General features: G+C 39.5%; 3 protein-coding genes across 14 annotated transcripts in view; 2 read left to right on the top strand and 1 right to left on the bottom strand.

Annotated features, from left to right (window-relative positions):
• The window catches only part of ASB5 (ankyrin repeat and SOCS box containing 5), a 50,534-nt gene extending 49,853 nt beyond the window's left edge, over nucleotides 1-681 (top strand). For all 4 annotated transcript variants that reach the window (XM_072775855.1, XM_072775857.1, XM_072775856.1 and 1 more), the window contains one exon: nucleotides 57-681. In XM_072775855.1, coding sequence (XP_072631956.1) covers nucleotides 57-184 — 128 coding nt within the window. In that variant the 3' untranslated portion in view covers nucleotides 185-681. The remainder of the gene's footprint in view (nucleotides 1-56) is intronic.
• Nucleotides 682-7,499: 6,818 nt separating this feature from the next.
• On the top strand, nucleotides 7,500-19,718 carry SPATA4 (spermatogenesis associated 4). 2 transcript variants are annotated; one of them, XM_072775853.1, is made up of 6 exons: nucleotides 7,500-7,743; nucleotides 8,514-8,643; nucleotides 9,022-9,140; nucleotides 9,257-9,477; nucleotides 16,512-16,631; nucleotides 19,492-19,718. In XM_072775853.1, exons 1-6 carry the CDS (start codon nucleotides 7,526-7,528, stop codon nucleotides 19,593-19,595), a joined length of 912 nt encoding a protein of 303 aa, XP_072631954.1. In that variant the 5' UTR covers nucleotides 7,500-7,525; the 3' UTR covers nucleotides 19,596-19,718. The 2 variants fall into 2 exon arrangements, with proteins under 2 accessions (XP_072631954.1, XP_072631955.1); XM_072775854.1 differs by having other exon boundaries at nucleotides 7,511-7,647.
• The window catches only part of WDR17 (WD repeat domain 17), a 117,452-nt gene continuing 100,757 nt past the window's right edge, over nucleotides 9,215-25,909 (bottom strand). For 6 of the 8 annotated variants that reach the window (XM_072775846.1, XM_072775849.1, XM_072775848.1 and 3 more), the window contains one exon: nucleotides 19,492-24,389. In XM_072775846.1, coding sequence (XP_072631947.1) covers nucleotides 24,270-24,389 — 120 coding nt within the window. In that variant the 3' untranslated portion in view covers nucleotides 19,492-24,269. Of the gene's footprint in view, nucleotides 10,288-10,642; nucleotides 10,732-14,054; nucleotides 18,119-19,491; nucleotides 24,390-25,909 lie in introns of those variants that run through there. The other 2 variants (XR_012007416.1, XM_072775847.1) reach the window with 2 other exon arrangements.

The raw sequence follows: 25,909 nt of genomic DNA, 5'->3' as shown, positions 1-25,909 counted from the left end.
ATCTATAAAAATCCGTCCTGATCTTAATCAACAAATACTTTGCTGTCTTTTTGTAGCTACTCCAAGCACTCTTTGTCAGCTTTGCCGACTCTGCATCAGAAACTACATAGGAAGACCAAGATTGCACCTTATCCCACAGCTCCAGCTGCCAACGTTATTGCAGAATTTCTTACAGTACCGATAAGGCCGTAAAATAATTCTGATTACTTTCAAACTCATTTCTATTTCATCTGCATAGTGTATATTTCATATTAAAATACGCTGATGATAGAGTGCAAGTGAATAGGGGGCTCCAGGCAAGAGGTGAATTTAAATTTTAAGTGCACTAGTGAGTACTACTCCTTTATGCCTTTTTACCATTTTTTGGACTAGAGCATATTTAACATCCCTATATGTTGTTAGCCATTCCCATGTGCCTTTGGGATTGGGGAGTGGGGGAGGCAAATCTCCATTTTATGTCTTTTTAAAGCAAAAAAGAAAAATCACTAAATCTAAAAAATCACTCTTACTAAAATCACATATTTAAAAATGCCTCCATTCTCCAAATAATGCATTAACTTTTAAATGTTAGCCACTGTAATTGATTCTTTCTCTCTATATTTTTCATATTAATGCAAAATATGAGTATGGTTTAGAAGAGAGCAACTGATTTCCTTTTTGAAATAAAGCTGTCACCCAGGAGCCCCGGTTTGTTGCATGTGCACCTGTCGTTCTGATGATCAGTTCATGAAGAGCAAGATAAAGTGCCCCCTCCCTGCAAAGATCTCACTGTCGCTTCACCAACTTCAATGTCCCCATTCCAGAACCTGGTGGGTCTCCAACTATGGCTCCTCCCGGGTTGTCCTGAGATGGTTGGAACATTACACCCCTGCCAAGGCTATTTTAGGACCTCCTCCTTCTCCAGGGTAGCCTCTGAGGGTCTCTCTGCAGTGCTTTTGTACCTACACTCTAGCCTTCTTCCTCCCCAGAAACCATCGCTGGCTGGTGGTGCCAGGAGCGAAGAGAACCAGTTTCATACCCGATTGATAAAGAGGCCCTGGGGGATGCTCCAGAGCTCAGGGCTGGGCAAGGCTGCGGAAACCGGAAGACCAAAATCTCCTTAAATTGTGGGGTTTTCAAAGAAAAGAAAAAGGGGGTACCTCTTAGCCAACCAAGAGGGACCTTATAAAATTTCCCTCATGCACAGACCTTCCTAGGGCTATTTCCTGTCCTACTAACACAAAGTGAGGGCTTGGGGTAGGCTGTATTAGCAAGGGAGTGTAGAGGTCCAATGTGTCCTCTGCAGGGATTAATGCTGTGTTTATTGTCTTCTGCTTTAACTGTATTTCAGGGCAGGAGAAAACACAGTAAAACAAATTTTGTGCCTCCTTTGCAATTTACACTAGATTTGAGGCCATCACAGACTAAGAAAGAAGATAATCCGGATACTTAACAACCGTGTGAAGTAGAAAATATTTCAATGGGTTTTATAAGCTTAACATACTTTGATAAAATATTTTGATCACTATTTTAATAACCCAGGGGCTTATTTTCCTTTCTTCTTAGTTCTTGGCTGACTTTTGGAGACCCATGGGAAAGAAACTATTTTGAATGTAACCCCAAAGTCACTAAGATTGAATTTATAAAAAACCATGTTTAGATTTTCAAAAATAGAAAAAGATGCAACAAAAATAGAAATAAGGCTGTAGCATGTTTGTTAAAAAAAAAAAGTCTTCTATGTGGCTACAGAGTTTTGAGTCTATTTTACAAATATCTCAGCCTAACAAATTTGTAATGTCCTCATGAATAATGTGCATTTAGTTTCTTTATTATAGAGTAACCTCCTTACATATGATTAGGTATTCAAACTCTTCTAGTAAAACAGGTTTCTACTAGTATTTTCCCTGAGCTAGAGGCGGTCTTAGAGCGTAAGGTAATATAATTTATCCCTTTTCATTGCGATTTAATATTATAAATATCAAATATTAAAATTAAAATGGACACTTTAAAACTTGAGTATGCTGGTATCTTGTATCTTTGCTTGAGTAGGATTGTCTTATCAAAGAAGTGTTCTTATTTAAGTATATCATTTGTTTGTTAATATATTAAAGTGTGACTACTCTCCCTGGAATAAAACATCTTTTCTTTTTTTCTCTTCCAATTAGTATTTGATTTTCTAACTGAAGGTCGTGGAGAATAAGATTCAATTGCTCACATTTTTTCCTCCTCCAGTTTTCAAATCACTGAATTAGGAGTATTAAGAGTAGAGTAGTGCACATTGAAATAGATACCTGGAAGGTCTCCTAATCCGAATCTTATTATGTGTGTGTGTATCTGTGTGTGTGTGTGTGTGTGTGTGTGTGTACACATAAAGATCCAAGGAAAAAACTCTACAAAGGCAAAGACCAAGCCAAACCAAACTATTTGACGTGAGATTGAAGAATTCTAGTGAAATAATCATGGTATCAAGACACTGCTGAAACTTTTATTTTGTAGGATAAACTATTTCATTTCAATTATCATTTTAACCACCGAGTATGTTTGATGTTTCAGAAGAAGTTAAATAGAAACGGTGTGAATGGAGGGGCCCTTGGGAATAGAAGGTCCACAGGTACTTACTGTGTTCCTCCCTCTGTAAAGGCCCTGAACCCAGCTGACCCTGCTTATCTATTTACAAAGTAATTTTATAAATTATTCCCTCTCCCTTGGCTTATCTTCACGTTTTTCCTTGAATTTTTCTGCTTTTGTTATTCTTATTATCATTTATAATTAGTTTCTTTTAAGGCCTGCCCTGTCCCTTAGAAACTTGAATAATCATCTTCAGATTTTTTCGGTGTTGACAATAGGAAGTTTATTCAGAAACTTCAGGTGAGTTATCACCCTTCCATCTGCTGTAGGGCCTACAACTCACTTCAGCTCTGGAGGTCTCCGTTTTCACATTTTTTAAAATGATAGGTTAAAATAGGTCAAAAATGATTTTTTTTAAATGATAGGTTAAAATGATAGGTCAAAATGATTACCATTTTGGATAGTGTGCTGGAATTCAAGGAATCTTTTAATAAGTAACTTTGGAAATTCAGATACATTTCTCAAAACACGTTTGGTGTATAAGAGGCCGATGGTGTAGGTACAAATTTTATAAACCACATATTCAGGTGTACAAAAGGCAACTTTATTATCCTAGTAAAACTTCCTGGTTATCTCAAGCTTTCCTTTCACCCAGTGAAATCGGGCCACTTTGGGGTGACTCATTCGAGTCACTGATTTCTGTCTCTTAAGTACACTTTTCAGATGAATTCAGTTAATACAAGCCTCTTTCTTCCCACTCCATTTCTTGCTGGGGGTGGCATCTGAATTCCAGAAGATTCTGTGAAACCCACTTTTTGGTGGGAGTGTGCATTGGCCAGGGTCTGTCCTCCAAAAGATTCATGTGTGTCAGGAGAGCGAGTGTTAGTGAGCAGGGGACAGATCACGAAGGGCCTTGAAAAGGAAGCTCACGGTAGGAAAGTCAAAGGACAATCATCATATGGTTTCACTCATACGTGGACTATAGGAAATAGTGGAAGGGATTATAAGGGAAAGGAGGGGGACTGAGTGGGGAAAATTAGAGAGGGAGACAAACCATGAGCGACTCCTGACTCTGAGAAACAAAGGGTTGTGGGAGGGGAGGTGTGCAGGGAAATGGGGTAACTGGGTGACGGGCACTGAGGGGGGCACTTGATGAGATGAGCACTGGGTGCTATACAATATGTTGGCAAATTGAGTTAAAAAACAAAAAACAGGCTTGATTCTCCCTGAACTCATCTGGCCTCCTTGCCTTTGCAAACCTTGTTCCCTCTGCCTGGGACACAACCTCCTCCATCCGCTACCTTTTTCCCTCCATCCGCTACCGTTTTCCCTCCATCCAGGAGCTTAAAAATGACTCTTCCACTTTCAGTTGCAAGTCTCCCTGTTTGAGAACAGGTTGTTTCCTGTTCAACAAAATGTTTATATCAAGTAAAGCTCTCTGAATTTTCTCTTGATAGGTGATAAGTCAGAAACAACTACTGACTTTTTCTTTTGAAGATTTTATTTATTTATTTGACAGAGAGAGAGAGAGCACAAGCAAGGGGAGTAGCAAGGGCAGAGGGAGAAGCAGGCTCCCCAAGAAGCAGGAGACCTGAGGGTGGGGCTTGATCCCCGGACCTGAGCTGAAGGCACTTAACTGAGCCACCCAGGCGCCCCCAGCTACTGACTTTGATGGTCGTTTGGCCTGTGTGGAAGTTGGGTGGACCTTACAGGGTGACAGTAAGTGATTGTAAACTTTATCAGGCAGTTACTCCAATTAGAGCTGCTTTTCCATTTGAAGTATCTTTACTGGAATAATCGCCCCAGTCCCTAGCAATTGATATGCGGCTCCTGATCTGGAAAGTACCTTCCCGCCCTCAAACAACCTGCAAGAACCACCAAAAGCGGCCTGCCTTTACTGAGCAGGCCCAGTAGTGCACATTCATGATCTCGCCTTGGGTCAAGGTGCTTTTCCTGCCTCTGCCACACGATCAGCAGAGGTGGCCGAGGGTCTTCACACCCCGCAGAACAGCCCGCGGCCCGCTCTACTGGTGACACCTTGCTGCCTGGACCTGGTGAGCAGAGAGCAGCACTAGCAGGTTCCTCGGCTGCCTTAGGCAGACGCAGGCCAGCTGGTGGCAGAGGGAAGCATCACTCCTCCTGTGAGGCAGTGTCGCATCGGGCCCCGGGCAGGGAGACAGAAGTAACTCCACAAGTTAACCAACACGAACTGAATAGAAGGAAATGGGGGAACAGATCCGGACAAGGGAACAACTAACACTGCAACCGTCAAACTATCAGAAATAGATGATTTGGGAATCAACTGCCACTGCTAGGGAGCAGATTGAAGAAGCCAGGGTTAGAAGAGCCTAGAATTTGGAGGAAAGTTCTATAGAGGGACTTCGGAAAGGGGAGAGTCACTACACAGCTGGTGCCAACTCTTCAGGAGCTCCCGGAGGGGGGTGTCCCAGAGTAAAATCGGGGACCCTTTAAGGAGGGCCACTTCTCAGTGCTTGCTAAACACCCAAGGGAGGATGATGAAATCGTCTCCAGGGGAGCTAAAAAAAAAAAAAAAAAAAAAAAAAAAAAAGTTGGAGAGTGGAACCGGCTGCCCTTGCCAGGTTAGGCTTTGTTGCCCTGGTGACACCCTTGTGCACGCAAGCAGCAGGGGAACAGCAGGTCACATTCCCTGCCCTGCCCCTCCTGGCCTCCCGCTACCTCCCCCTATCGTCAGAATTTAGTAAAACTTTTAGCAAAGGCGAAATCACATCCTGGACTTCCAACAAGTTCAATACAGAAGAGTCTGTTTGAAACAGGTACCTGCTTACTAATTGGCACATTTATTCCCCAAAAGTTCTGATTCTTGGCAAGCCTCAAGCCCTAATCGACCTCCTTAGCCGTTACAACCTAAATCCTGGGTTAGGACTCATGCTGAAGCCTACATTCTCTAACCCTAATGATGAGTTATTTCCCAAAACTCATAAAAAAAAAAAAAAAAAAAAAACAGCCTTCTCATGTCACAGGTTATGTCATCTGTGCTTCTGCTCACAGTACTCACTCTGTGCAGAACGGTCCCCGTCCCCCTCATCCCACAGATTTCCACGATTGTCTCAGAAACAATAATTTATAGGAACTAAGCACTTGATACGTGCTGCCCGCTGTTCTAGGATCTTTGCATATTTAACTTGTTTATTTAATCCTTAAAACAACCCTCTGAGGTAAGCCCTATTTATTTCCTCCTTTTACAAATAAAAATGGTTATATAACTCGCTCACAGTCACATAAATAATAAAAAGTAGACCTGGTGCTCCAAAGCCTCTGTCATCAACAATTTAAAACACTGCCTTATAAGATCCAAATCAAAGGTCACCTTCTCTGAAAGGACTCCTACAGTCCCTTAGGCCAAATTATTTGCTTCCTCCCTAATACTAATATATTTTTATCATGGCAGAGCTTTTCAGCGTACATGATATTTTTACTGATATTTATATCTGTGTACCTTCTATAAATAAATAATCTAGTACACAGCGGTCTAATACAACCTCCTGCCATCACAGTGTTGCATCCTGCTGTACAACACAGGTAGTCACTAGCCATATGTGAGTATTAAACAGTTGAAATGTAGCCAGTGTTACTCGTTTTATTTTATTTAAATTTATATCTAAATAGCCACAGGTGGCTAGTGGCTACAATATTGGATAGTGAAGATCTAGTGCATAACATAGCACAGGAGGGTTGCTCAAAAAAATTCACAGAATCAAAGAATCCTTCATGAGAAGACTTTATTGGGCAAAAAGAAAACACCTTCCTAATTTCATTTTTGTTTTGCTTTCAAACCATATACAGGCTCATATTGGTTTACTTTATTAATAAATGTGTATATGAGTAAACACTCAACAAAATATTATATAGCTCCACTATGACGATCTCATATTTTATCTTGCATAATAATATGCCACACTGATTTCTTTTTTTTGGAAACTTTTTAAAGTATTTTAATCACTTCGTTGTGTAAATATTTAATTTATAACTGTCGATGCCGGCTCTGCAATCATTTTCCCCCTCTGCATCGTTCACTGAAAAATCCCAAAAGACTATTAGGTCAGTGCCTGGCACCTACCAGGGACCCAGATAATTGCTGAATGAATGAATCCTATATACGAGGACATCTTTGTGAAATGCGAAAACTTACAAATTATTTTCGAATATTACGTAACTTTCATGAACGCTTAATGTAATAACTAAGGAAACATGTTAAGTCTGCAGACGTTAGACGTTCATTTTAATTTCGAAATTTTTTTCTTTGGCGTTTTGGAGCAAATACTCTATTACTTCCAATTTCTAAACAAAAACTGTCATATCTCCTGGAGACTCCTCATACCCTCAAAATGTTGAACTGCCAAGAGGACTTTGGCTGGGCTGAAACCACAATATTTTAAAAGTAAATTTCTAAGAGCCAGAGGTTTGGAGGGAGGCTCTAAATTCGTTAGAAGTGAGGCCAACTACTACTAGGATTGAAAGCGTCCACCCAATGAGGTCAGGGATCCTGTGCTCCAACCCAAAGCAGCTCCCCAAACTGGGGGACCCTCGAGGCCCTGAGCCCCCACCACCGCTGAAGCCCCGCCCACTCGCAGGCCCCGCCCATCTGAGGCTCTGCCCCGCCCACGAGGTCCTGCTGGCTTCGCTGAGGCTCCACCCCCACAGGCTCCGCCCCTCCCCACAGGCTCCGCCCCGCCCACGAGGTCTCGCTCCCTTCGCTGAGGCCCCGCCCTCACAGGCTCCGCCCCTCCCCACAGGCTCCGCCCCACCCCACCCCACAGGCTCCGCCCCGCCCACGAGGTCTCGCTCCCTTCGCTGAGGCCCCGCCCCTCCCCACAGGCCCCGCCCCGCCCCACAGGCTCCGCCCCTCCCCACAGGCTCCGCCCTGCCCCACAGGCCCCGCCCCGCCCCACAGGCTCCGCCCCGCCGCAGATGCTGCCATAGAAACCCAGAAAGCGCCATGGCTGCCGCCGGCCGGAGAATACGGCCTGTGACACTGCGGGCGGCAGCCCTCCCCGCGTCAGCGTCACTTTCACCGCAGCGAGCAGCCCCCGCCCGGGGGAAGCCTAGGAAATGTCTGGTGTATCCGCCTCCACCGAAGAGCTCCCGCCTGTCCCGCTCGGTCCTGCGCTGGCTCCAGGGCCTGGATCTCACCTTCTTCCCCAGGAACGTCAGCAGGTGCAGGAGCGAGGCTGGGCGGGCGCCGGCCGAGCATCACGGGGCCGCCCCCTCGCCTGCCGGCCCGCCCGGTGCAGGTTTCCCGCCAGACCCCGCGGGCTGGGCGCACACGCAAACACCCCGTCCCCGAGGCCCCCCCGCCCCCGTACTTACCCACTCAGTCCTTACCCCGTAGACGTGAGCTCATATAGAATGCCCGGGACTGCAAAACCTTGCAAAGGCAAGGCTCTTCCTTTAGAGACCCTGGACATCAAATACATACTCGTGGGGATCAGTTTACCCTCCGGAAGGCATCTAGTTTTTTTCCATCAGGGACTGAAAAAAGGTGCCGCCCCACTGCAGCCGCCCTGAGCCTGCCAGGCTGCATATCTGCTCCGGGAATGCGAGCTACCTTCCCTGCACGTGAAGGCGATGACGTGTTTTGCAGCCAAGGCCTCTGGTTTACTGATTTCAATCTTCCTTAGTAAACACGTGCCTGAACTTTTCAATGTGCCTGGGAATCCGCTGGGGATGGTGTTAAAACGCAATTCGATACAAATTAAGAGTGTGGGTTCGTAAACAGAACACCCAAGCCTTTGCTGTGCATCTAACCTAATCAAAATCATGTCCCGTGGCAAGTCTTCCTCAGGGCGATGATCCCACAAAATTAATTTTATGAGTGATTTGCTGTCAGTATGGAATATTCAATCGGTGTTGGTTGACCATAACCTATCACAACTGCAAAAGTAACTACATTTTATTTCATTTCCTTAATGTGACGTATGGACCAGGGATTTTTCCAATGGTTTCCTGATTGCAGAAATATTCACTGCCTACTACCCCAGGGAGCTTAAACTGTCATCTTTTGAAAACGGAACTTCTTTGAAGGTCAAGTTGGATAACTGGGCTCAGTTGGAGAAGGTAAATTAGCGCTCACTGACGCTTTGCTAAGAAATAGGTGTTTTTGAAGGTGTACTCCTGAAATCTGGGCTACCTGCGCCAGCCTGGACGGCTGTGCTACTGAGCTGGCCTCAGTTTCCCTGTGTTGAAAAGAATGTTGTGAAAGTTTGTCACAAGTCCCTTATGAACCCGGGCACACTCATTTCAAATTGGAGTGGGATGGAATAATTGGTTTTCTCATTGAAGAACAATATCTTAATAATTAACATGTTACACACACACACAATTTAGTTGAGAGACAACAGGGGATTAAGGTGAATTCATAATTGGACATGTGTCTAGAACATCATATATTCATTATAAGAATATAATGAAAATTCTTTCTTTCTACTATTAAAGTTCCTGGCAAGAAAAAAATTTAAACTACCTAAAGAGCTAATCCACGGGACAATTCACTGCAAAGCCGGAGTACCAGAAATCCTGGTCCAAGAGGTTTATACTTTGTTAACACATAGAGAGTAAGTCCTCTGGAATTGCCTAGTGACACAACCCAACGGGAAAATTGAATACGATGGGTCTCGTTACTACCATGTGGCTTGTCAACACTATTTTATTTTATTTTTTTTATTTCCAGAATTAAAAGTATCCAGGACGACCTCGTGAATTTCACAGACTACAGTTACCAGATGCGTTTGCCCCTGGTTCCCAGGTCGACAGCTTCAAAGTTGATTAAAGATAACATTAGGTTGTCAGAATTAATAAGCAATCCCAACATGCTCAGCAACGAGCTTAAAGTAGAGTTCCTCCTACTTTTACAGATGTTGCAAAGAAAATTAAGCAGAAAGTTGAATCCAAGTAAGTTTTCCTTTTTCCTTGGAAATAGTCGATTGAGTTCTTCCCAAGTGAATGAGGCCATACTTGAGTGCAGATGAAGGAAACGCTGGCCATCGTCTGGCCCATTTCTGCTTTTTTCTGTCACTGGTTTAAAGGGAAAGTAGTTCTCTTATGGTGACAGTGGAGTGATTTATCATCACTGGAGTGGTTTATGTAATAGTCTTTTCAAATGCAAGCATAGCCTAACTTAGTGTATTAGTACTTTTTATTGTATTAATACTCAATCACATGAGCATTTTTTTAAGAAAAAATGTTAGTGCGTATGTTCACATAAAATTTTGTGGGAAATAAATGTCACATCTCATCTCAAGCTACTAAAGAGATGGGACCCCTTCAGAGTTCGTCAGGATGCTTCAGGAAAAGCTGGATTCCTGTGATTCACTCTAGATGCTCTCTAGAGTATGTCCAGTGTCCCCCATTCTGTAGCAGGCTCCATATGGAGACTGGGTAAGGTGAGGCAGATTGGGGCAACCTGTGGCAACTTTCCAGAGGCACCACTGAAATAATTCTCAAAGCATCCACAGCATTTGCCGTCAGAGTCCCAACAGATGACAAACAAAGTAAGTGAACTTTCTCTCCTTTGGTTTTACTTTTCTCACACTTACTCAGGACACCACTCATGTCTTGGAATTTTATAGTCATTGATTCACTTAGCGACTTTGTCATGGCCATGGCACCCGGACCACTAAAGAATGAGGCCACTGTAGTCCTTAGGATTTCTCTCTCTTGAAACTCAGTTTTCTGCCGAAAAGAGCCATTTTTCTCTCTAGTCTGGAAGGAAAGGAGAGCAGCTAACTGTAACTTCCCCTTCAAACTGTGAGTTGGATATTTTGGGTTTTGTCCTCTCTTACTCTGTTTGTCTTCCATTGCCTATAATTTTTTGTGTCTCTTCCTTGATTTGCTCTCATCTCTGGCTCTATTCATGAATTCATGAGTAGAGAAAGAATTGAAGTTACTAATCCTGTTGTGGAATTTTATATTCAAATTCTTTTGTGTATTTAAATGTTAAACTTTTGCTCTGATTTTTGTCATGCATGCATATAATGGGAATGTGTAATTTCAAGAAGACAATGAATAAACATTTTTTTGTCCCTATGTAGTCTCTGAAGCGGCACATGAACAATACCTTTCCATTCTGCTGGTGTCCTTCTTCCTGCATTCTCCATACTTCCCTCTGAGAGAGATTATTGTCCTGCTGCCTTTGTTTATAATTTCCTTGATGTAAAAAAAAAAAAAAAGTTTATGCATGCAACTTTTCTTCTTAATTCCATTCATATATATTTCTTAATTTAGATTGTATCACTCTTTGTAGTAGGCAGATTGTCCCCATTGTTGTTTGTGCCCTAATCCCTGGAACCTGTGAACATGCTGCATTATATGGCAAAAGAGGCTTTGCAAAAGTTGCAAACCTTGAAGTAGGGAGTTAATGCTGGATTATTCGGGTGGGTCCAGTCTAATCACATGAACACTTAAAAGCAGAGATCTTTCTCCAAGTGGAATCAGAGCAACGCAGCAGAAGTTGAAGTAGAAATGATCTGAAGTGTGAGAAGGCCTCCACCTGCCATGGCTGCAGGGGCCATTCGGAGAGCACAGGAAGGTATGGGCATGGCCTCAAGGAGGAAAGAACAACTGCAGAGACAGCCAGCAGCAAAATAGAGACTTTGGACCTGGAAGTGCAAGGAACCAAATTCTGCCAAAAACCTGAATGAGCACAGGAGAAGACTGATCTCCAGGGCTTCCAGAAGGAATGCCGCCCTGCCAACACCTTGATTTCAGCCCAGTGTCGAGACTCTAAAAAGAAGCCCTCAGACTTCTGTACTGTGGGATAAAAATCACTGTTGTTCATACGTCGCCAAATTTATGGTAATTTGTTATGGAAGAAATGAAAAGCAGATACAAACTTCATAGTCATTACTGTTGGCATCATGGGGTTATAGAAATATTCTCCTATATTTAAACTGACTAAAGTTTAGCCTCTCACTTTCATCTTTAAAATTTTAATTCCAGTAGAGTTAACCTACATACAGTGTTATATTAATTTCAGGTGTACATTATAGTCATTCAACACCTCCATACGACATCCGGTGCTCATCACAAGTGCACTCCTCAAGCCCCATCACCTTGTCCCTGCCATCCCACACTCACCACCATCCCCCCACTCCACCACCCATCCACCTCCCTCTGGTAACCTTCAGTTTGTTCTCTAAAGTTAAGAGTCTGTTCCTCAGTTTGTCTTTTTTCCTTTGCCCATTTTTGTTTCTTAAATTCCACATATGAGCAAAATCATGTGGTATTTGTCTTTTTCTGACTTATTTCGCTTAGCATGATACTCTCTAGCCCTATCCACATTGTTGCAAATGGCAAGATTTCATGCTTTCTTAAAGGTTGAGTAAAATCCCATTGCGTGTATATACATCTTCCTTATTCATCTTTCGATGGACACTTGGGATGTTTCCACAGTTTAGCTATAATAAATAATCCTGCAATAATCATAGGGGTACATTAATCTCCTTGAATTAGTGGTTTTGTATTCTTTGGGTAAATACCCCAGAGTGTGATTACCGGATTATAGGGTAGTCCTGTTTTTGAGGAACCTCCATACTCTTTTCCACAGTGGCTGCACCAGTTTGCATTCCCACCAAGAGTGTTAGAAGCTTCCTTTTGCTCCAGATGCTCGCCAACACTTGTTTCTTGTGTTACTGATTTTAGCTATTCTGACAAGTGTGAGCTGATAGCTCACTGTAGTTTCGATTTGCATTTCCCTGATGATGAGTGATGTTGAGCATCTTTTCATATATCTGTTGGCCAGCTGGATGACTTCTTTGGAGACATGTCTGTTTATGTCTTCTGCCTTTTTTTAAATTGGATTATTTGTTTTGGGGGGTGTTGAGTTGTAGAAGTTCTTTATATTTTTTGGATACTAACCCTTTATCAGATAGATCATTTGCAAACATCTTCTCCCATTCCATTGGTTGCCTTTTAGTTTTGTTGATTGTTTCTTTCACTGTGCAGAAGCTTTTTATTTTGATGTAGTTCTAAGAGTTTTCATTTTTATTTCCCTTGTTTGAGGAGACATATCTAGGAAAACGTTGCTATGTTAGCCTTTCACTTTTAAAGAATTTTCAACTTTATTGAGTTATAAATTACAAATAGAAATCATACATATTTAAGGGTATAGCTTGATGTACCCTTGGATGTACATATACGTTGTGTAATGATCACTACAATCAAACACATCCATCTCCTCACATGATTGCCATTTTCTTTCTTTGCTTCTTGTTTTTCCTTGCTTGTTTACTTTGTATGGTGAATGTGCTTAAGATCAAATTTCAAGTACATGATACACTATCAACTATAGTCACCCTGCTATGTATTAGACCTGCATAATTTGTCCATCTTGCATACCTTTGATCAGCATCTCCCCATGTTCCCCCCACCCCCAATCCCTGGACATTACCATTCTACTCTTTACTTCATGACTTCCACCTAGATGTGAAATCATGCAGTATTTGTTTTTCCATGTCTGGCATATTTCACTTAGCATAAAGGTTGATTAATATTCCATTGTGTGTGTGTAAATATACATATCACATTTTCTTTATACATTCACACATTTTGGACATTTATGGACATCTCCATATCTTTAGCTATTGTAAATAATGCTGCAATGAACATGGGGGTGCAGATACCTCTTTGGAATACTGATTTCATTTATTTTGGATACATACCCAGAAGTGGTATTGCTGGATCATATGGTAGGACTATTTTTAAATTTGGGGAGAATCTCTATACTGTTTTCCATAATGACTGTGCCAATTTGCATTCCACCAACAGTGTAGAAGGGTTCTCTTTCCTTCCACATTCTCACCAACACTTTTAAATATTTTGTACTTTTTGACAATTAGCTATTCTAGCAGGTGTATTATGATAAGTTATTGTGGTTTTGGTTGCATTTCCCTGATTAGTGATCATGAGTAGTGATATTGAGTACCTGTTTATATACCTGTTGGCCATTTGTATATATCTGTTATAGGATTTTATTTTTAGGTAGTATCTAAACCCAACATGGGGCTCAAATTCACACCCCAAGATCAAGAGTTGCATGCTCCACTGACTGAGCCAGACAGGCACTCTTGTGTCTCTAATTTTGAGAAACATCTGCTCTGGTCCTTTGCCCAGTTTTTAGTTGGGTTATTTTGTTTGCTCTTGAGTTGTATGAGTTCCTTACATGTTTTGGATATTACTCCCTTATACATTGTAAATTATAAAACACTGATGAAGGAAATAAAAGAAAACACAGATAAACAGAAAGGCATCCCACGTTCACGGATTAGAAGAATTAATATTGTTAAAATATCTATGCTACTTAATTGATCTATAGATTCACTGCAAACTTGCAAAATTTCAATGGTAGTCTTTATAGAAATAGAAAAAACAATCCTGAATTCATATGGAACCACAAAAGAACCTGAGAAGCTAAAGCAACCCTGAGAAAGACAAATAGAGCTGGAGGCATCACACTTCCCGATTTCAAACTATAAAACAAAGCTATTGTAATTAAAACAGTAAGGTACTGGCATAAAAACAGACATACAGGCCAAAGAAACAGAAGAGCAAGTCCAGAAATAAATCCATGCATTTACAGATATTTGATCTTCAATAAAGACGCCAAGAACACACAATGGGGAAAAGATAATCTCCTCAATAAATCACATTGAGATAACTGGATATCCACTTGCAGAAGAATAAGATTGGATTCTCATCTCACACCTCAACATAAAGGCCAGAACAGGTCTTCAACATAAAACCTGAAACCATAAAACTACTAGAAGAGAACAGAGGAAAAAACTTCCTGGACATTGGCATTGGCAATGATTTCTTTTCTTTTCTTTCTTTCTTTCTTTTTTTTTTTGAAATGACATCAAAAGCACAGGCCACAAAAGCAAAAACAAACATGTGGGATTGTATCAAACTGAAATGCTTCCCCACAGAAAAGGAACAAGAGGGAGAAGGGAACCTATACAATGGGGGAAAAATGTTTGCAAAGCAAAGATCTGGTAAGGGGTTAGTCTCTAACCTTTAAGATCTTAATTTGTCTGCAACTGAAATGGAGAACCAATTGTCCCAGAACCATTTCTTGAACCATCTGTTCTTTTTGTTCACCGACTTGTAATAATCTCACTTGTAATAATCTCATGTCTCAAATGTATCCAGTTTCTGTATATATATGGGCCTGTTTCTGGGCTCTAGCTGACTTTGCCCGTGTGCAACATCAACACCCACACTGTCTTAGTTACTATTGCTTTATAGTTGAGTGCTGGTACGTGGTAAATTAGCAAGCCCTGCAATTCTCTGAAGTATCCTCTTCATGGACCTTTGCTATTTCATTCACTGTGATTTTTATTGTCATGAATTCAGCAGTACTGCCTACTGTTATGTTTGCATTCACACCTAGCATATTATTTTATGGTCTTTGTTTTCCTCTTTCTTGTTTTTGTCTCACTTATTTTTTCTTTTGGATTGAATTTTATGACCTCTACCCCCCACCAACCAACGAATTTGGAAAATTTAAAATCTGTACTCTTTTCAGTGCTACCCTAGAAATGTTAACACGCATTTTTACCCTAATCTAAAACTAGTGTCTTCACTTTCTTTCTCCAACAATAAGGACCCTAGAACACTATGACATTGACAACTCCTTGCCAGCCCCCTACCACACTTCAGCATTTTAGTTCTCTCAAGTTCTTTTGCTGATACCACAAATCAGACAATTTTTTTTTATACTTGTTTGCTTACATTTAGTCAATCTCACCATTTCTGCTCCTCATTGGTGCTACTTGGGATTTCTAAAACAAAACAATTCTATTTAATCTTCTATTCAAAAGTCCATCTTTCTGCAAAGCTAACCTCTATCATCTTCCTTTAAACACAATTTCTCTTTAGCCACAGATCATCTCAACCCTGCAGATTCTTGAACAGTGTTCTATTATCACCAGCCTTGATTTTTGAGACTGATTTTAAGCTCAGCCAAAGTAATTGACTGTGATAATTATAGTTCTGAGAATGCTACCGACCAGAACTGTATATAGCATTACCAGGGTCTGACTCATGAATAGAAATTACCTTAGACTCTTTTTCAAGCCTCAGTGAAGGCTGAGCTGCAGAGGAGGGGTAAGTGATCTTTAGAAGCACAGGGAAACTAATGCCCAGGCGTGACAGTTTATAGATCTAATGAGAAATATGGGAAACATGGGAATATATTTAAGTCACTATTTTTATACTAGAAACATATTTGAAAAATGAAGAAATCCTGTATGTTTATATGAAATATAAAAAATACATGAACTATTAAAAAAGTCATCTAACCTGCTACAACAGAAGTCAATACAGTGTTTTCTTTTTAGGGTACTGTATGGGAGAGATAACCAGGGGATTTGAGGGCACTAGTGATATATTACTATCTCTTGATCTGGGTGATGGGTCCCCCAGGTGTATTCATTCTAAAAATTCATCAGGCTGTAAACACATGATTTGTTCATCTTTCTGTATACATATTATTATTGAATAAAAACTAATTTTTAGAAAAATTTTATTAATTTAACAGAGAGAGAGAGAACAAGCATGGTGGGGAGCAGACAGAGACAGAGGGAGAAGCAGACCCCCTGCTGAGGAGGGACTCCGACACGGGGCTCGATCCCAGGACCACGGGATCATGACCTGAGTTGAAGGCAGACTCTTAACCGATTGAGCCACCCAGGTGCCCTCGAATAGAAACTTATTAAAAAAGTAATAGGAACATAAAGATGTTGTCTTTAACTTTTTAAAGCAAACATTTTGTGCATCAGAGGTGTGGGGAGAGGGTTAAGAACCTTCATATTCACACCACTCTTAGAATATGATGAAAGAGATGCCTAAGGAATTTGCCTAACTTGTCTTATTTTGGCAATGGCCATGGTGAATTTTTAACAAAGAGTTTCTGTATTCATGTTTTGTAGAATGGTTTGAGGTCAAACCAACAGTGGGAGAAATTACTCTTGATCATCTTCCCAAACAAGTCTCCAGGTGCAAATATAATTCCCCGATTTCAAGGGAAAGAGTTGCTCCTCCTGTTTTAAGTGAGTTGTTATTGTTGTTGTTTTATTTTTACTTGTTAAGTGGATTTTTTTGTTTCTATTTGTTTCTTTAATAAAATGTTGATCTAGGCATTCGGTCTAAAACTGTGTATTAGATTGGTATGTTGGTAGGCTTTTCATAGGTGGAAGGGCCCTGTGGTCTGCTAAGTACTGGTCATCTGGTGCCCTGCCTCCTACTAAAGGGACCATTTCAACTCTTGATTTCTCTTTAAAGTAGGTGAGTCTGAAGCAGATGGAGCTCAGCAGCAGAGCTCAAAGCCCAGTTCTCTAACAGTGGGTGCTGAATCCGTCCTCAGGCAGATATTGACACTGGCATACCTAAATTTTCCAGTTGGTTGTACCCACAAGAAGCCACTTGTTTAAATCCTGGTAGTTCAGAAAGCATTTACAGCATAGCAAGCTACAGGCCACCAGCCAAAGTCAGTCTCCTGCCCGGTTTTATATAGCCTGCAAGTTAAGAATGGCTTTCACATTCTTAAATGGTTGAAAACAAAATGTATCAAAAGAGAAATGATACTTCCTGACTCATGAACACTATATGAAATTCAAATTTTCCCGTCCATAAATAAAGTCGTACTGGCACATAGCCAGGCCTGTTCTCCATGCCTTGTCTATGGCTGCTTTTGCGCTCCAACAACAGGGGCAGTCACTGTCCTTGCCCACAAAGCGAGGGTCTAGATTTAGTGAAAAATAACAAACATAACCAATACAGCTAATAATTTGGGGGACAGGTTGAGGACATCTTTTTATTAAAAATTATTTGTTGTTTATCTGAAATGCAAATGTAACTGGCTGTCCATATTTTACATGACAAACTGACCACAAAGCCTAAAATATCTACTGTCAAGACTTTGATGGAAAATATTTGGTGACCTATGCGACGGGGCATGTCTTCTAACGTGTTAAGGGACTTCATGGGAGAACAAATGGTCTTTGTTTACATAAGGTCTGGAAAAGCAGGTCAACAGACTCCTTCCTATAAACTTAGGATTGAATATGCTAATATGCATTGTAAATATTAAAGAGGAGGGGTACAGAATGTTTTCCAAACACTTTGATCACACATCATGATCATTTAGTTGTGTTTTGTTAATGACCTACTAAAACTACCTTTTCTCAGAACTCACTTTTTAATGTGTAGACATAGGCCAGTTCACTAAAACCTCTTTAACTCCTCACATGCCCGAGGCATGGTACTCAAGAGAACCCAAAAGAATTGAGTGATGGCGTTTCTATGAGACAGAAGTATGTATCCACAGTTTCACCTTCGGATTCTGGGCACACATCCTCTCCTTCAACCCGCCTCAAGCTCCTTCCAGGAGTGGCGCCTGCAGTGAAGGCTCCAGAAGGGTGGGAGCCGCAGCCAGGCTGAGGCTGAGTCGGGGGGAGCCTTGGTTCCCTTGCCTCTCTCCCCTGAAGGCTACCTGGACCTGACTGGGGACGGGCAGCACAGGACCACTGGCTCTGACCTGCAATGGAAAGGCAGAAGGATGAATGAGTCACAGTAAGGCTCCCTTCCAGCCTACGGAACATGCTAGGTGTCCATGCTAAGTGTCCGTATTTGAAAAAAATGATGCCTATGATACTTGAATTGCTAAAGAGCAATCCTCCTTTCTGTTATCTTTTCAGAAAAATCTCAAGGCCACAAAGGAGGTATTTTTTTTTTTAGAAAAATAATGCTATCATTATTTCAGATCAGAACTCCAACTAGATTCCTGCTTTTGCAATTTTAATCATGTATCAATGGCTATAAATAACTTCTCCCCCATTTTATTCTCTCAATGCTCTCTTTTTATGAGTCCCTCTCGCTTCAGTGGTCTTTTTCTATCCTTTTCTAAGTGGACGATGGGCCATGGGAGTTCTCAGGGCAGATCAGGTTGTGAAGAAACAGACTTTTATCTTTTTTACTTCTCTCAATTCTATTCTAGATACTTGGATTCTCTTAATCTAGGCAGAATGGAAAGGAATGAATGGTGTGAAGCTGACTTTGCTGATTATATGGATGAGAGCTCTTTTGCTAAATTTTATTTTCTTCCCAAATTTGTTCAAGGCATTCCTTTTTGGTTGTTTCTAGTAGAAGAGTAGAGTGATAAGTTCAGGTCAGCTAACATAACTTGAGGGTTAAGGGGAGGAGGCGAATCAGACCTAGATCGCGGAATCTGGGCCCAATTTTATTAAGATTGCGCTGCACGTACTGGCACTGAAACCAAGAGGCCGTTCACCTGAAAAGCTTCTAATTATCAGATACGGTGGGTGAAAATTAATTGTAGGATGGGTCATTACCTTTGTTTTTTTCATTAACACTTAAGTTCCTCCATTTGTTTACCCACTCCTAGCATCTAGCAAACTAATGGGCCAGGGGAAAATCGATTTCTCAACTGTCACTGGCTCCTCTCGTTAGAACTCAGTAACCCGAAGAGTCTGGGCAGCTTGGATGCTTCAGTGCAGAGTTCCAGAAACTCAACTATGAATTATGTGTATTCGCCAAATCCAAGCACTGTGAGAATCAGGCACTGTTGCCTCAGCTGCTTTCTGAAGCAACATCTAAAAATAATTGAGTCATATTCAGTATCAGATACACCAAAATAAGCCCTGGATATTTTAGGCACTGCTAATGACTTTTGGAAGTGGGTGACATTCAGGTTTTTTATTTATGGCTACTATAACACATGCTTTAAATATTCTGTTTACCAGGCATTTAGATGAGCCTGTGCTCAGCCTGTTGCAAATCGTTCTGCATGTTTGACGTATTAGAAACATTGATCGTTGTGCAAATATTTAATAACCACAAACTGATTTTTTTTTTCCACAAACTGATTTTAATGTTACTTAAATATTCCAGGAAACACAGGTACTGGCGGCAATCCACTTAAAGAAATTTCTGTGAAGCAAGCTGGAAAATGTTCTTTTGAATCTATGAAATCTATCAGAAACAAGGAAAAGTAACCTTGGAAAGCACCCGTCTAATGGCTTTGAAGAAGTGATGCCATCATCTCCCGCTGTACTAAAGGGATATAATTAACCTAATCTTGGACTTATAAGTAAATTAAAGTAGTGTCTCATCCATAATTGGGCTGAAGAACATGGTTTTTCAATTCAAGAACCATTTATTAAACTGTGTCAGATACTGTTAAAAATACAAAATCAAACAGCACAGAATGAGCAAGAATAATTTTAAAGATACAGTTAAACATAACTCACCATGACAAGTAGATAAGTTATTTCTCGTGAATTCTGTAGGAATGGTGAATCTACTTTGTAATAGGCTGTCCTCATTAGAAATGAAAATTTCTTCTACTTGGCCTGATACATATTCACACATCACATGCATTCATAATAAATGTATTCTGAATGATTATTATTATACATTGGCCCACAGAGAACCTTGTCCACCCCCATAAATAGCCTGACTTGAAACATTTCTTAAAAAAACAGGTGTCCCTCCAGTTGATACTGAGTTGTGGGAAAGGAAAATTGTGCTTCACTTGGAATTTGGTTCTGTTTAGCAAGCCATTTAGTTCAATTAAAAAATTTCTACTGGTTGCCGCCACTTTTATTGGAGGGAAACCAAAACAGCTGCTATCTTGAAAGATTAATTATCTTTCATACTTTCTTATAATTTTACATTCACATTTGGAAATTTTTCTTCAACTGGAATTATTCATGTTTTTATGCTATTTTGTGAACAGCCTCTTCTGAGACTTGCGAGCTGAGTATTACTAATGCTGAATCCCATGACACGCACGTACTCAGTCAATTGTTCTGCATTTTTGAAGGCTTGGATTTATTGGAATTTCTACCTCCCGAGACTTCCATATTTAATTTCACATTCTTGGCAGGTAATATTTCATGAAAGGAAGTAAAGAGAGCCCTAATGAAATAGGATTACTTCTTGGGAGTGTGTTTAGAATCTAGTTATATCTGAGGTAAAGGGTCCAGTTTAAATGCGTGTCTTAACCAGCTATATAGGTCATTTGTCTGTTACCTTGCATTCTAATGGGACGAATCTAAAGTAGAAAATTATGAGAATAATCTCCAACCCATAACATATGGGAAACCTTAGGAAAAGGTTATAGAAACCAGTCTTCTGAACATTGGCTGGGGAAAAGATCCAGGGAAGAGGATTAGATTTGGGTAAACAGTCATATAAAAAGTTTCTTTATTCCTCTCTTGACTGCATGTTCAATCTCCTGAAAAAGCTAATTGCTCATGGCCTGACTATGGTAAGTTCCCAACACTCCCGTGGGGCCTAGTGAGAGCTGTGGAAAATATGAAGTAGTCTTACAAGTTTCATTTCATAGTGAATAAGTGAAGGATGCAAGTATAGTCAAAGTAGGTGACTTCAAGAGCTTCTTGAAGATGAGTTGTGTTAAGAGAGGCCAACACTACAGCTGTATCTTGGGAATGCCATTGCTTCACAGCGGATCCTTGGCGGAAGGAGCCAAGGAGCTTTCCTAGGAGCTACAGCAGCTCTTACAGGAGGAAGTTTTCAATCAATCATTAGAACACTTATCACGGAATGGAAGCCTCTGTGATACACTCTTTGTATTCATTAATAAGCTTTTTCCCTTTTATACTAATTCGGGAGTTTATTGTAGTCAGTGTTTCCTACAAGTGGAGAATCATCCTCCTCAACAGTCCAAAGTGATTCTTCTAGGATCCCAAGTAAGGTAATAACCCAGGTGGCCAGCTCAGCCCTTCAGAGCTCTGATGACTCTGACCCAGCACTTATGGAGAAACAACGTTCTCTCAAAGGTGGTTTTGGAGACATGACTGATGCTCAGCTTAGCAGTTAACTCTGTCATATTTGGTTTTAATGTAGTAGTTACTGAAATTTAAGGGACCTGAAATGCATTCATACCTATATACATAAAAATCTAGATAGAGAACTATATGCCATATTAAGCACAGTCCTATGGTATTTAAATGTAGCATAAAAGTACTTTTTTCAGTTATTCAGGAATAAATGTGTCAAAGATATGGTATAATAAACACTTGTTAATAGAGCTAACTATGATGATATGTTCTGTATCACTGCTACACCATATAAGAAACCTTAGATTTTACAAACAAATGGTGAGGTTTTTACTATAATCAGAATGTCTTTTGACTTAAGACTGAAAAAGTGTCAATTTTCCTATTCTAAAGAAAACAAAACACAAGTCATTGCTTTAATGCAACCATGTTCCTGAATACCTCTGGATGATTTCATGGAAATATAATAAATTAAATAAATAAATAAATAAATAAATAAATAAATAAATAAATAAATAAATAAAAATTTGATTGACATAAAAATCATATTTTCACAAGATATAACTCATTTTGATGTTGCAATTTTGTTAACTACCCGGTAATTTTTATAGGCAAAATATTTTTCCAATCCTTTTAAAACCACTGTCTAATGAGACTTCTTTCATAAAAGCATATTTAAACTTGCAAAATAATTTGTCCACATTATTAGTAATATAAAGCTCTTCTAGTAGTAAAATAAGTTCATATTATTTGTTTGGGTTTTCATGCATAGGAAATCTAACTATGGGAAAACCTTTTATAAATTTTAAAAAATTGCTTTGTTTTCCATATTAAGGCACAATAGATGCAGACTGACATGGTCAAATAACACTTATAGTTCTATGAAGAATCAATAGTTATAGTTAATAGTAAGGTATAGAACACTGTAGAAGTCAAAGAATAACAATTATATTTGAATCAATCCAATTTAGATTTTAGACAAATTGGGTTACTCCTCTATGGTCTTCATGTGCTAAAAAGTTATTTGAGTTTTTCATGGTTTATACATAAAATATTTTCCCACATTCATTTAAAATGCAAAAGAAGGAAACAATCATTTATAGATGTATAATTTAAGCTCAACAGATCTTTTAAAGTAAAGAACAAAAGATAGGCTTCTTAATCTATTTTAAAACAAAATAAAGAGAACTATAATAGGATTTCAACAGCTATTTTTAAGTGAAAAGGTTTTTACTACATATGTGCTAATTAAAAATCCTCCTCCTCTAAAAAAATCTGAGTTACGCATATCACTAAGGATTAAAAAAATACTTCACACTATTGACACGTCACATACATTCTCTTCTATAATGTTAACTAAATTTTTTTTTTATAAAATAGATTTTAGGCTGTAATGTATTTTTGAAGAGTTAGAGCCCATCAACACAATAGATATATATATAATATATACTGTTTTCTGTTTTAAGAAGCTTGTTTAAGAAAATTTTAAAATTATTTTAAATGCAACAAGTTTAAAGATAATATAAACCACAATTACTTCAATTATATGAGCTCCTGACTCTTTAAACAAAAACATTATAAATTCTGTAAAACAGCTTGAGTACCAAAGTACTGTTCTGCCCAGTAACACATTAATTTTATAGACCACAAAGTCCGAATTCTAGTACAATTGAAATACTTGCAGTCATGCCTCAGGCTTTTTTTAAAAATATTTTTACTCTTTTAATTAACATTTTAAAAATTTGAATTTATAATATACTCCAAATTTCAATATAGTTCTAGAAATTTACTTGAAGCTAATTTTATCAGATAAATTATGTTAGTTCATATAAGTTGAATAGAAATAACTGTAAATATTAAATACATTAATCAAAACTAATATCCAAACACACTAAATATCTTTTAAAATAGTCAATTATCATCAAATGTAAATTCCCATACAGATTTAACTGCATTTGTGTTTTTACATTTTAATGTCTGTTATGGTTATATAACCTATTCCTTTATAATTGGACATTTAATTTCAGCTAAAAAACTTGGCAACGTTTTCCTTTAAAAAATAAAACTCAGAAGTATTTTGACTGTGTATCCATGTGTTGACAGATGTTAAACTGGAAACTTTTATTAAATATGAACTGAAACTACTGATTTACTATATACTTTATGGAGGACAGTATGGGTGTTTGTTAACTTGAAGATCGTCATACATGCCTTATATTCTGGTAGCTCAAGAACACTCAGTCATTCCAATAGTCATTAAATACTCATTCAATGTCAAGCACTATTCAAGGTGTTGCATTATTTTCTATGTTTCAGTGTTTCAACAATATAATATTTTGGTACTTTTTTTTTTTAATAAATTTTTTTATTTTTTTATTTTTTTTTAATTTTTTTATTTATTTATGATAGTCACAGAGAGAGAGAGAGAGAGAGAGAGGCAGAGACACAGGCAGAGGGAGAAGCAGGCTCCATGCACTGGGAGCCCAATGTGGGATTCGATCCTGGGTCTCCAGGATCGCGCCCTGGGCCAAAGGCAGGCGCCAAACCGCTGCGCCACCCAGGGATCCCTATTTTGGTACTTTTTAATGAAACTTTGGTACCTTTGTGAAGCTTATATATGCTCTTTTAGATTCTTCTTTTATCTTTCTCCCAAATATGGCTATTCTATTTTATAAAGGACACATCTAGTTTTCCTTGAAATTATATAAATACTTTATTTTTTTGAAGTTAATTTATAAAGTCAACTCTTATTCCCCCACCTTCCCCTTCTCCCCTCAACCTCTGGCTCTTGGACAGCAAAGGCGAAGGTAATACTAACCCACAAAAGGTCTTTAAAAAACAATTAAACAAGGAGAAACTTTTCTGTCAAAATGGGTTGAGTCGTATTCCAGTCCCTAAAGGTGAGAACGGGTTCACCTTTGCCCACATCAAAGCGTCATTCAATGAGATAGTGGATTTCCCATCTTCAAGGAAAAATACAGGGCCCTGTGCAGAGTTGAGGAAAGAGAAGATGGGATTATAAATTTGCAACATGCTTTAAACCTACAGAAACAGAATCCCTTTAATAATAATAGTAAAGACATTGGCAATATTTAGACAATGGTAATAGGAAATTTTAATATATGAGAAAAATCAGATTTTTTGAACTGCTACCAAATATAGAAAAAAATTTAGATATGTTAACATTTTGCCCCAATGTCTTTTAAAATAGAATTTGGTTTCATAATCTGAATTCTTTGAGTACAGTAGTGCTACCAATGGCAAAGGTATTGCTAATCCATTAATTAATACAAAGTTAACATTTTATAAAGGTATCTATGCCTAGCATAGAATTAAATACACTTTACTATTTTAACCATAGAGCCTCTATCAGATAGCTGGGGAAATGATTTAAGCCAGAAGCTCTGCAACTGCTCTCTAGAAGATGAAAAATAGGGCAGCCACGGGGGCCCAGCGGTTTGGCGCCGCCTTCAGCAGAGGGCGTGATCCTGGAGACCCAGGATCGAGTCCCGCGTCGGGTTCCCTGCATGGAGCCTGCTTCTCCCTCTGCCTGTGTCTCTGCCTCTCTCTCTCTCTCTGTCATGAATAAATAAAATCTTTAAAAAAAAGATGAAATATATATTGCTGTGTATGTGTGCACATAATTTAAAACAATGTCAATCATACAATGTACCACCAGATTTTTGATTGAGTTACATCAGGTACTTTGTATGTCAAGGATCATTCTGAAGAACCAAATGCAAAACAAGCCTTTTAATCTATTTCTCCCAGCTGTCAGAAAGAAAAGCCTGATTTCAAAAACATGAAATGGACTAAAAAACTCATCTTCTTATTTTCTAACGTTATCAGATTTTTTATCATGATTTCAAATGACACAGCCTGTTGTTAATAAATCATTTCTTGACACTGGAAAACCCATCATATGAAGTGGACTGTTTCCTACTCATAGGTACTTGAAATTTCACAGAACACTAATTTTCTGTTTAAAGAGAAAGATGCTGGGAGGGAAGAACCCCAGCTATATGAGTTGTATATGATAGTAGGCCCTTTCCTTTTTTTTTTTTTTTAAAGATTTTATTTATTTATTCATGAGAGACAGAGAGAGAGAGAGAGGCAGAGACCCAGTCAGAGGGAGAAACAGGCTCCAGACAGACAGGGAGCCTGATGCAGGACTCGATCCCGGGTCTCCAAGATCACGCCCTGGGCTAAAGGCAGCACTAAACTGCTGAGCCACCCGTGTAGCACCTTTCCTATTGCGGGTTTGGGTGCAGAGGTCTGTTAGGTCACCGCAACTGCAGACAGAGTAAAGGAACCAGAAGAGGAGAAGAGAAACCGGAGGGCACATGAGGAATGAGAAGGAAGTACTAGGAACGGCTCAGCGGGGGCCGCAAGCAGCACTGGAGATAAATTCTAAAAACCACAGGATGTTTTCTGCTCTTAACTGTATATTATTGAATGTACTGCTTTGATTCTTTGTCTCTGAACATAAGTGGATAACTAAGTGT

Source organism: Canis lupus, chromosome 15 (genome assembly GCF_048164855.1).
Source record: "Canis lupus baileyi chromosome 15, mCanLup2.hap1, whole genome shotgun sequence".
NCBI classification, from domain to species: domain Eukaryota; kingdom Metazoa; phylum Chordata; class Mammalia; order Carnivora; family Canidae; genus Canis; species Canis lupus.
This window is presented reverse-complemented; position numbering and strand designations above follow the sequence as displayed.

Excerpts from the sequence above, each read along its gene's own strand:
- SPATA4 (XM_072775853.1), top strand. The coding sequence starts at position 7,526 with ATGGCTGCCGCCGGCCGGAGAATACGGCCTGTGACACTGCGGGCGGCA. Across the intron at positions 8,644-9,021 it reads ACTGGGCTCAGTTGGAGAAG|TTCCTGGCAAGAAAAAAATT; the intron begins GTAAATTAGCGC and ends CTACTATTAAAG. Across the intron at positions 16,632-19,491 it reads AGTTGCTCCTCCTGTTTTAA|GAAACACAGGTACTGGCGGC; the intron begins GTGAGTTGTTAT and ends TAAATATTCCAG.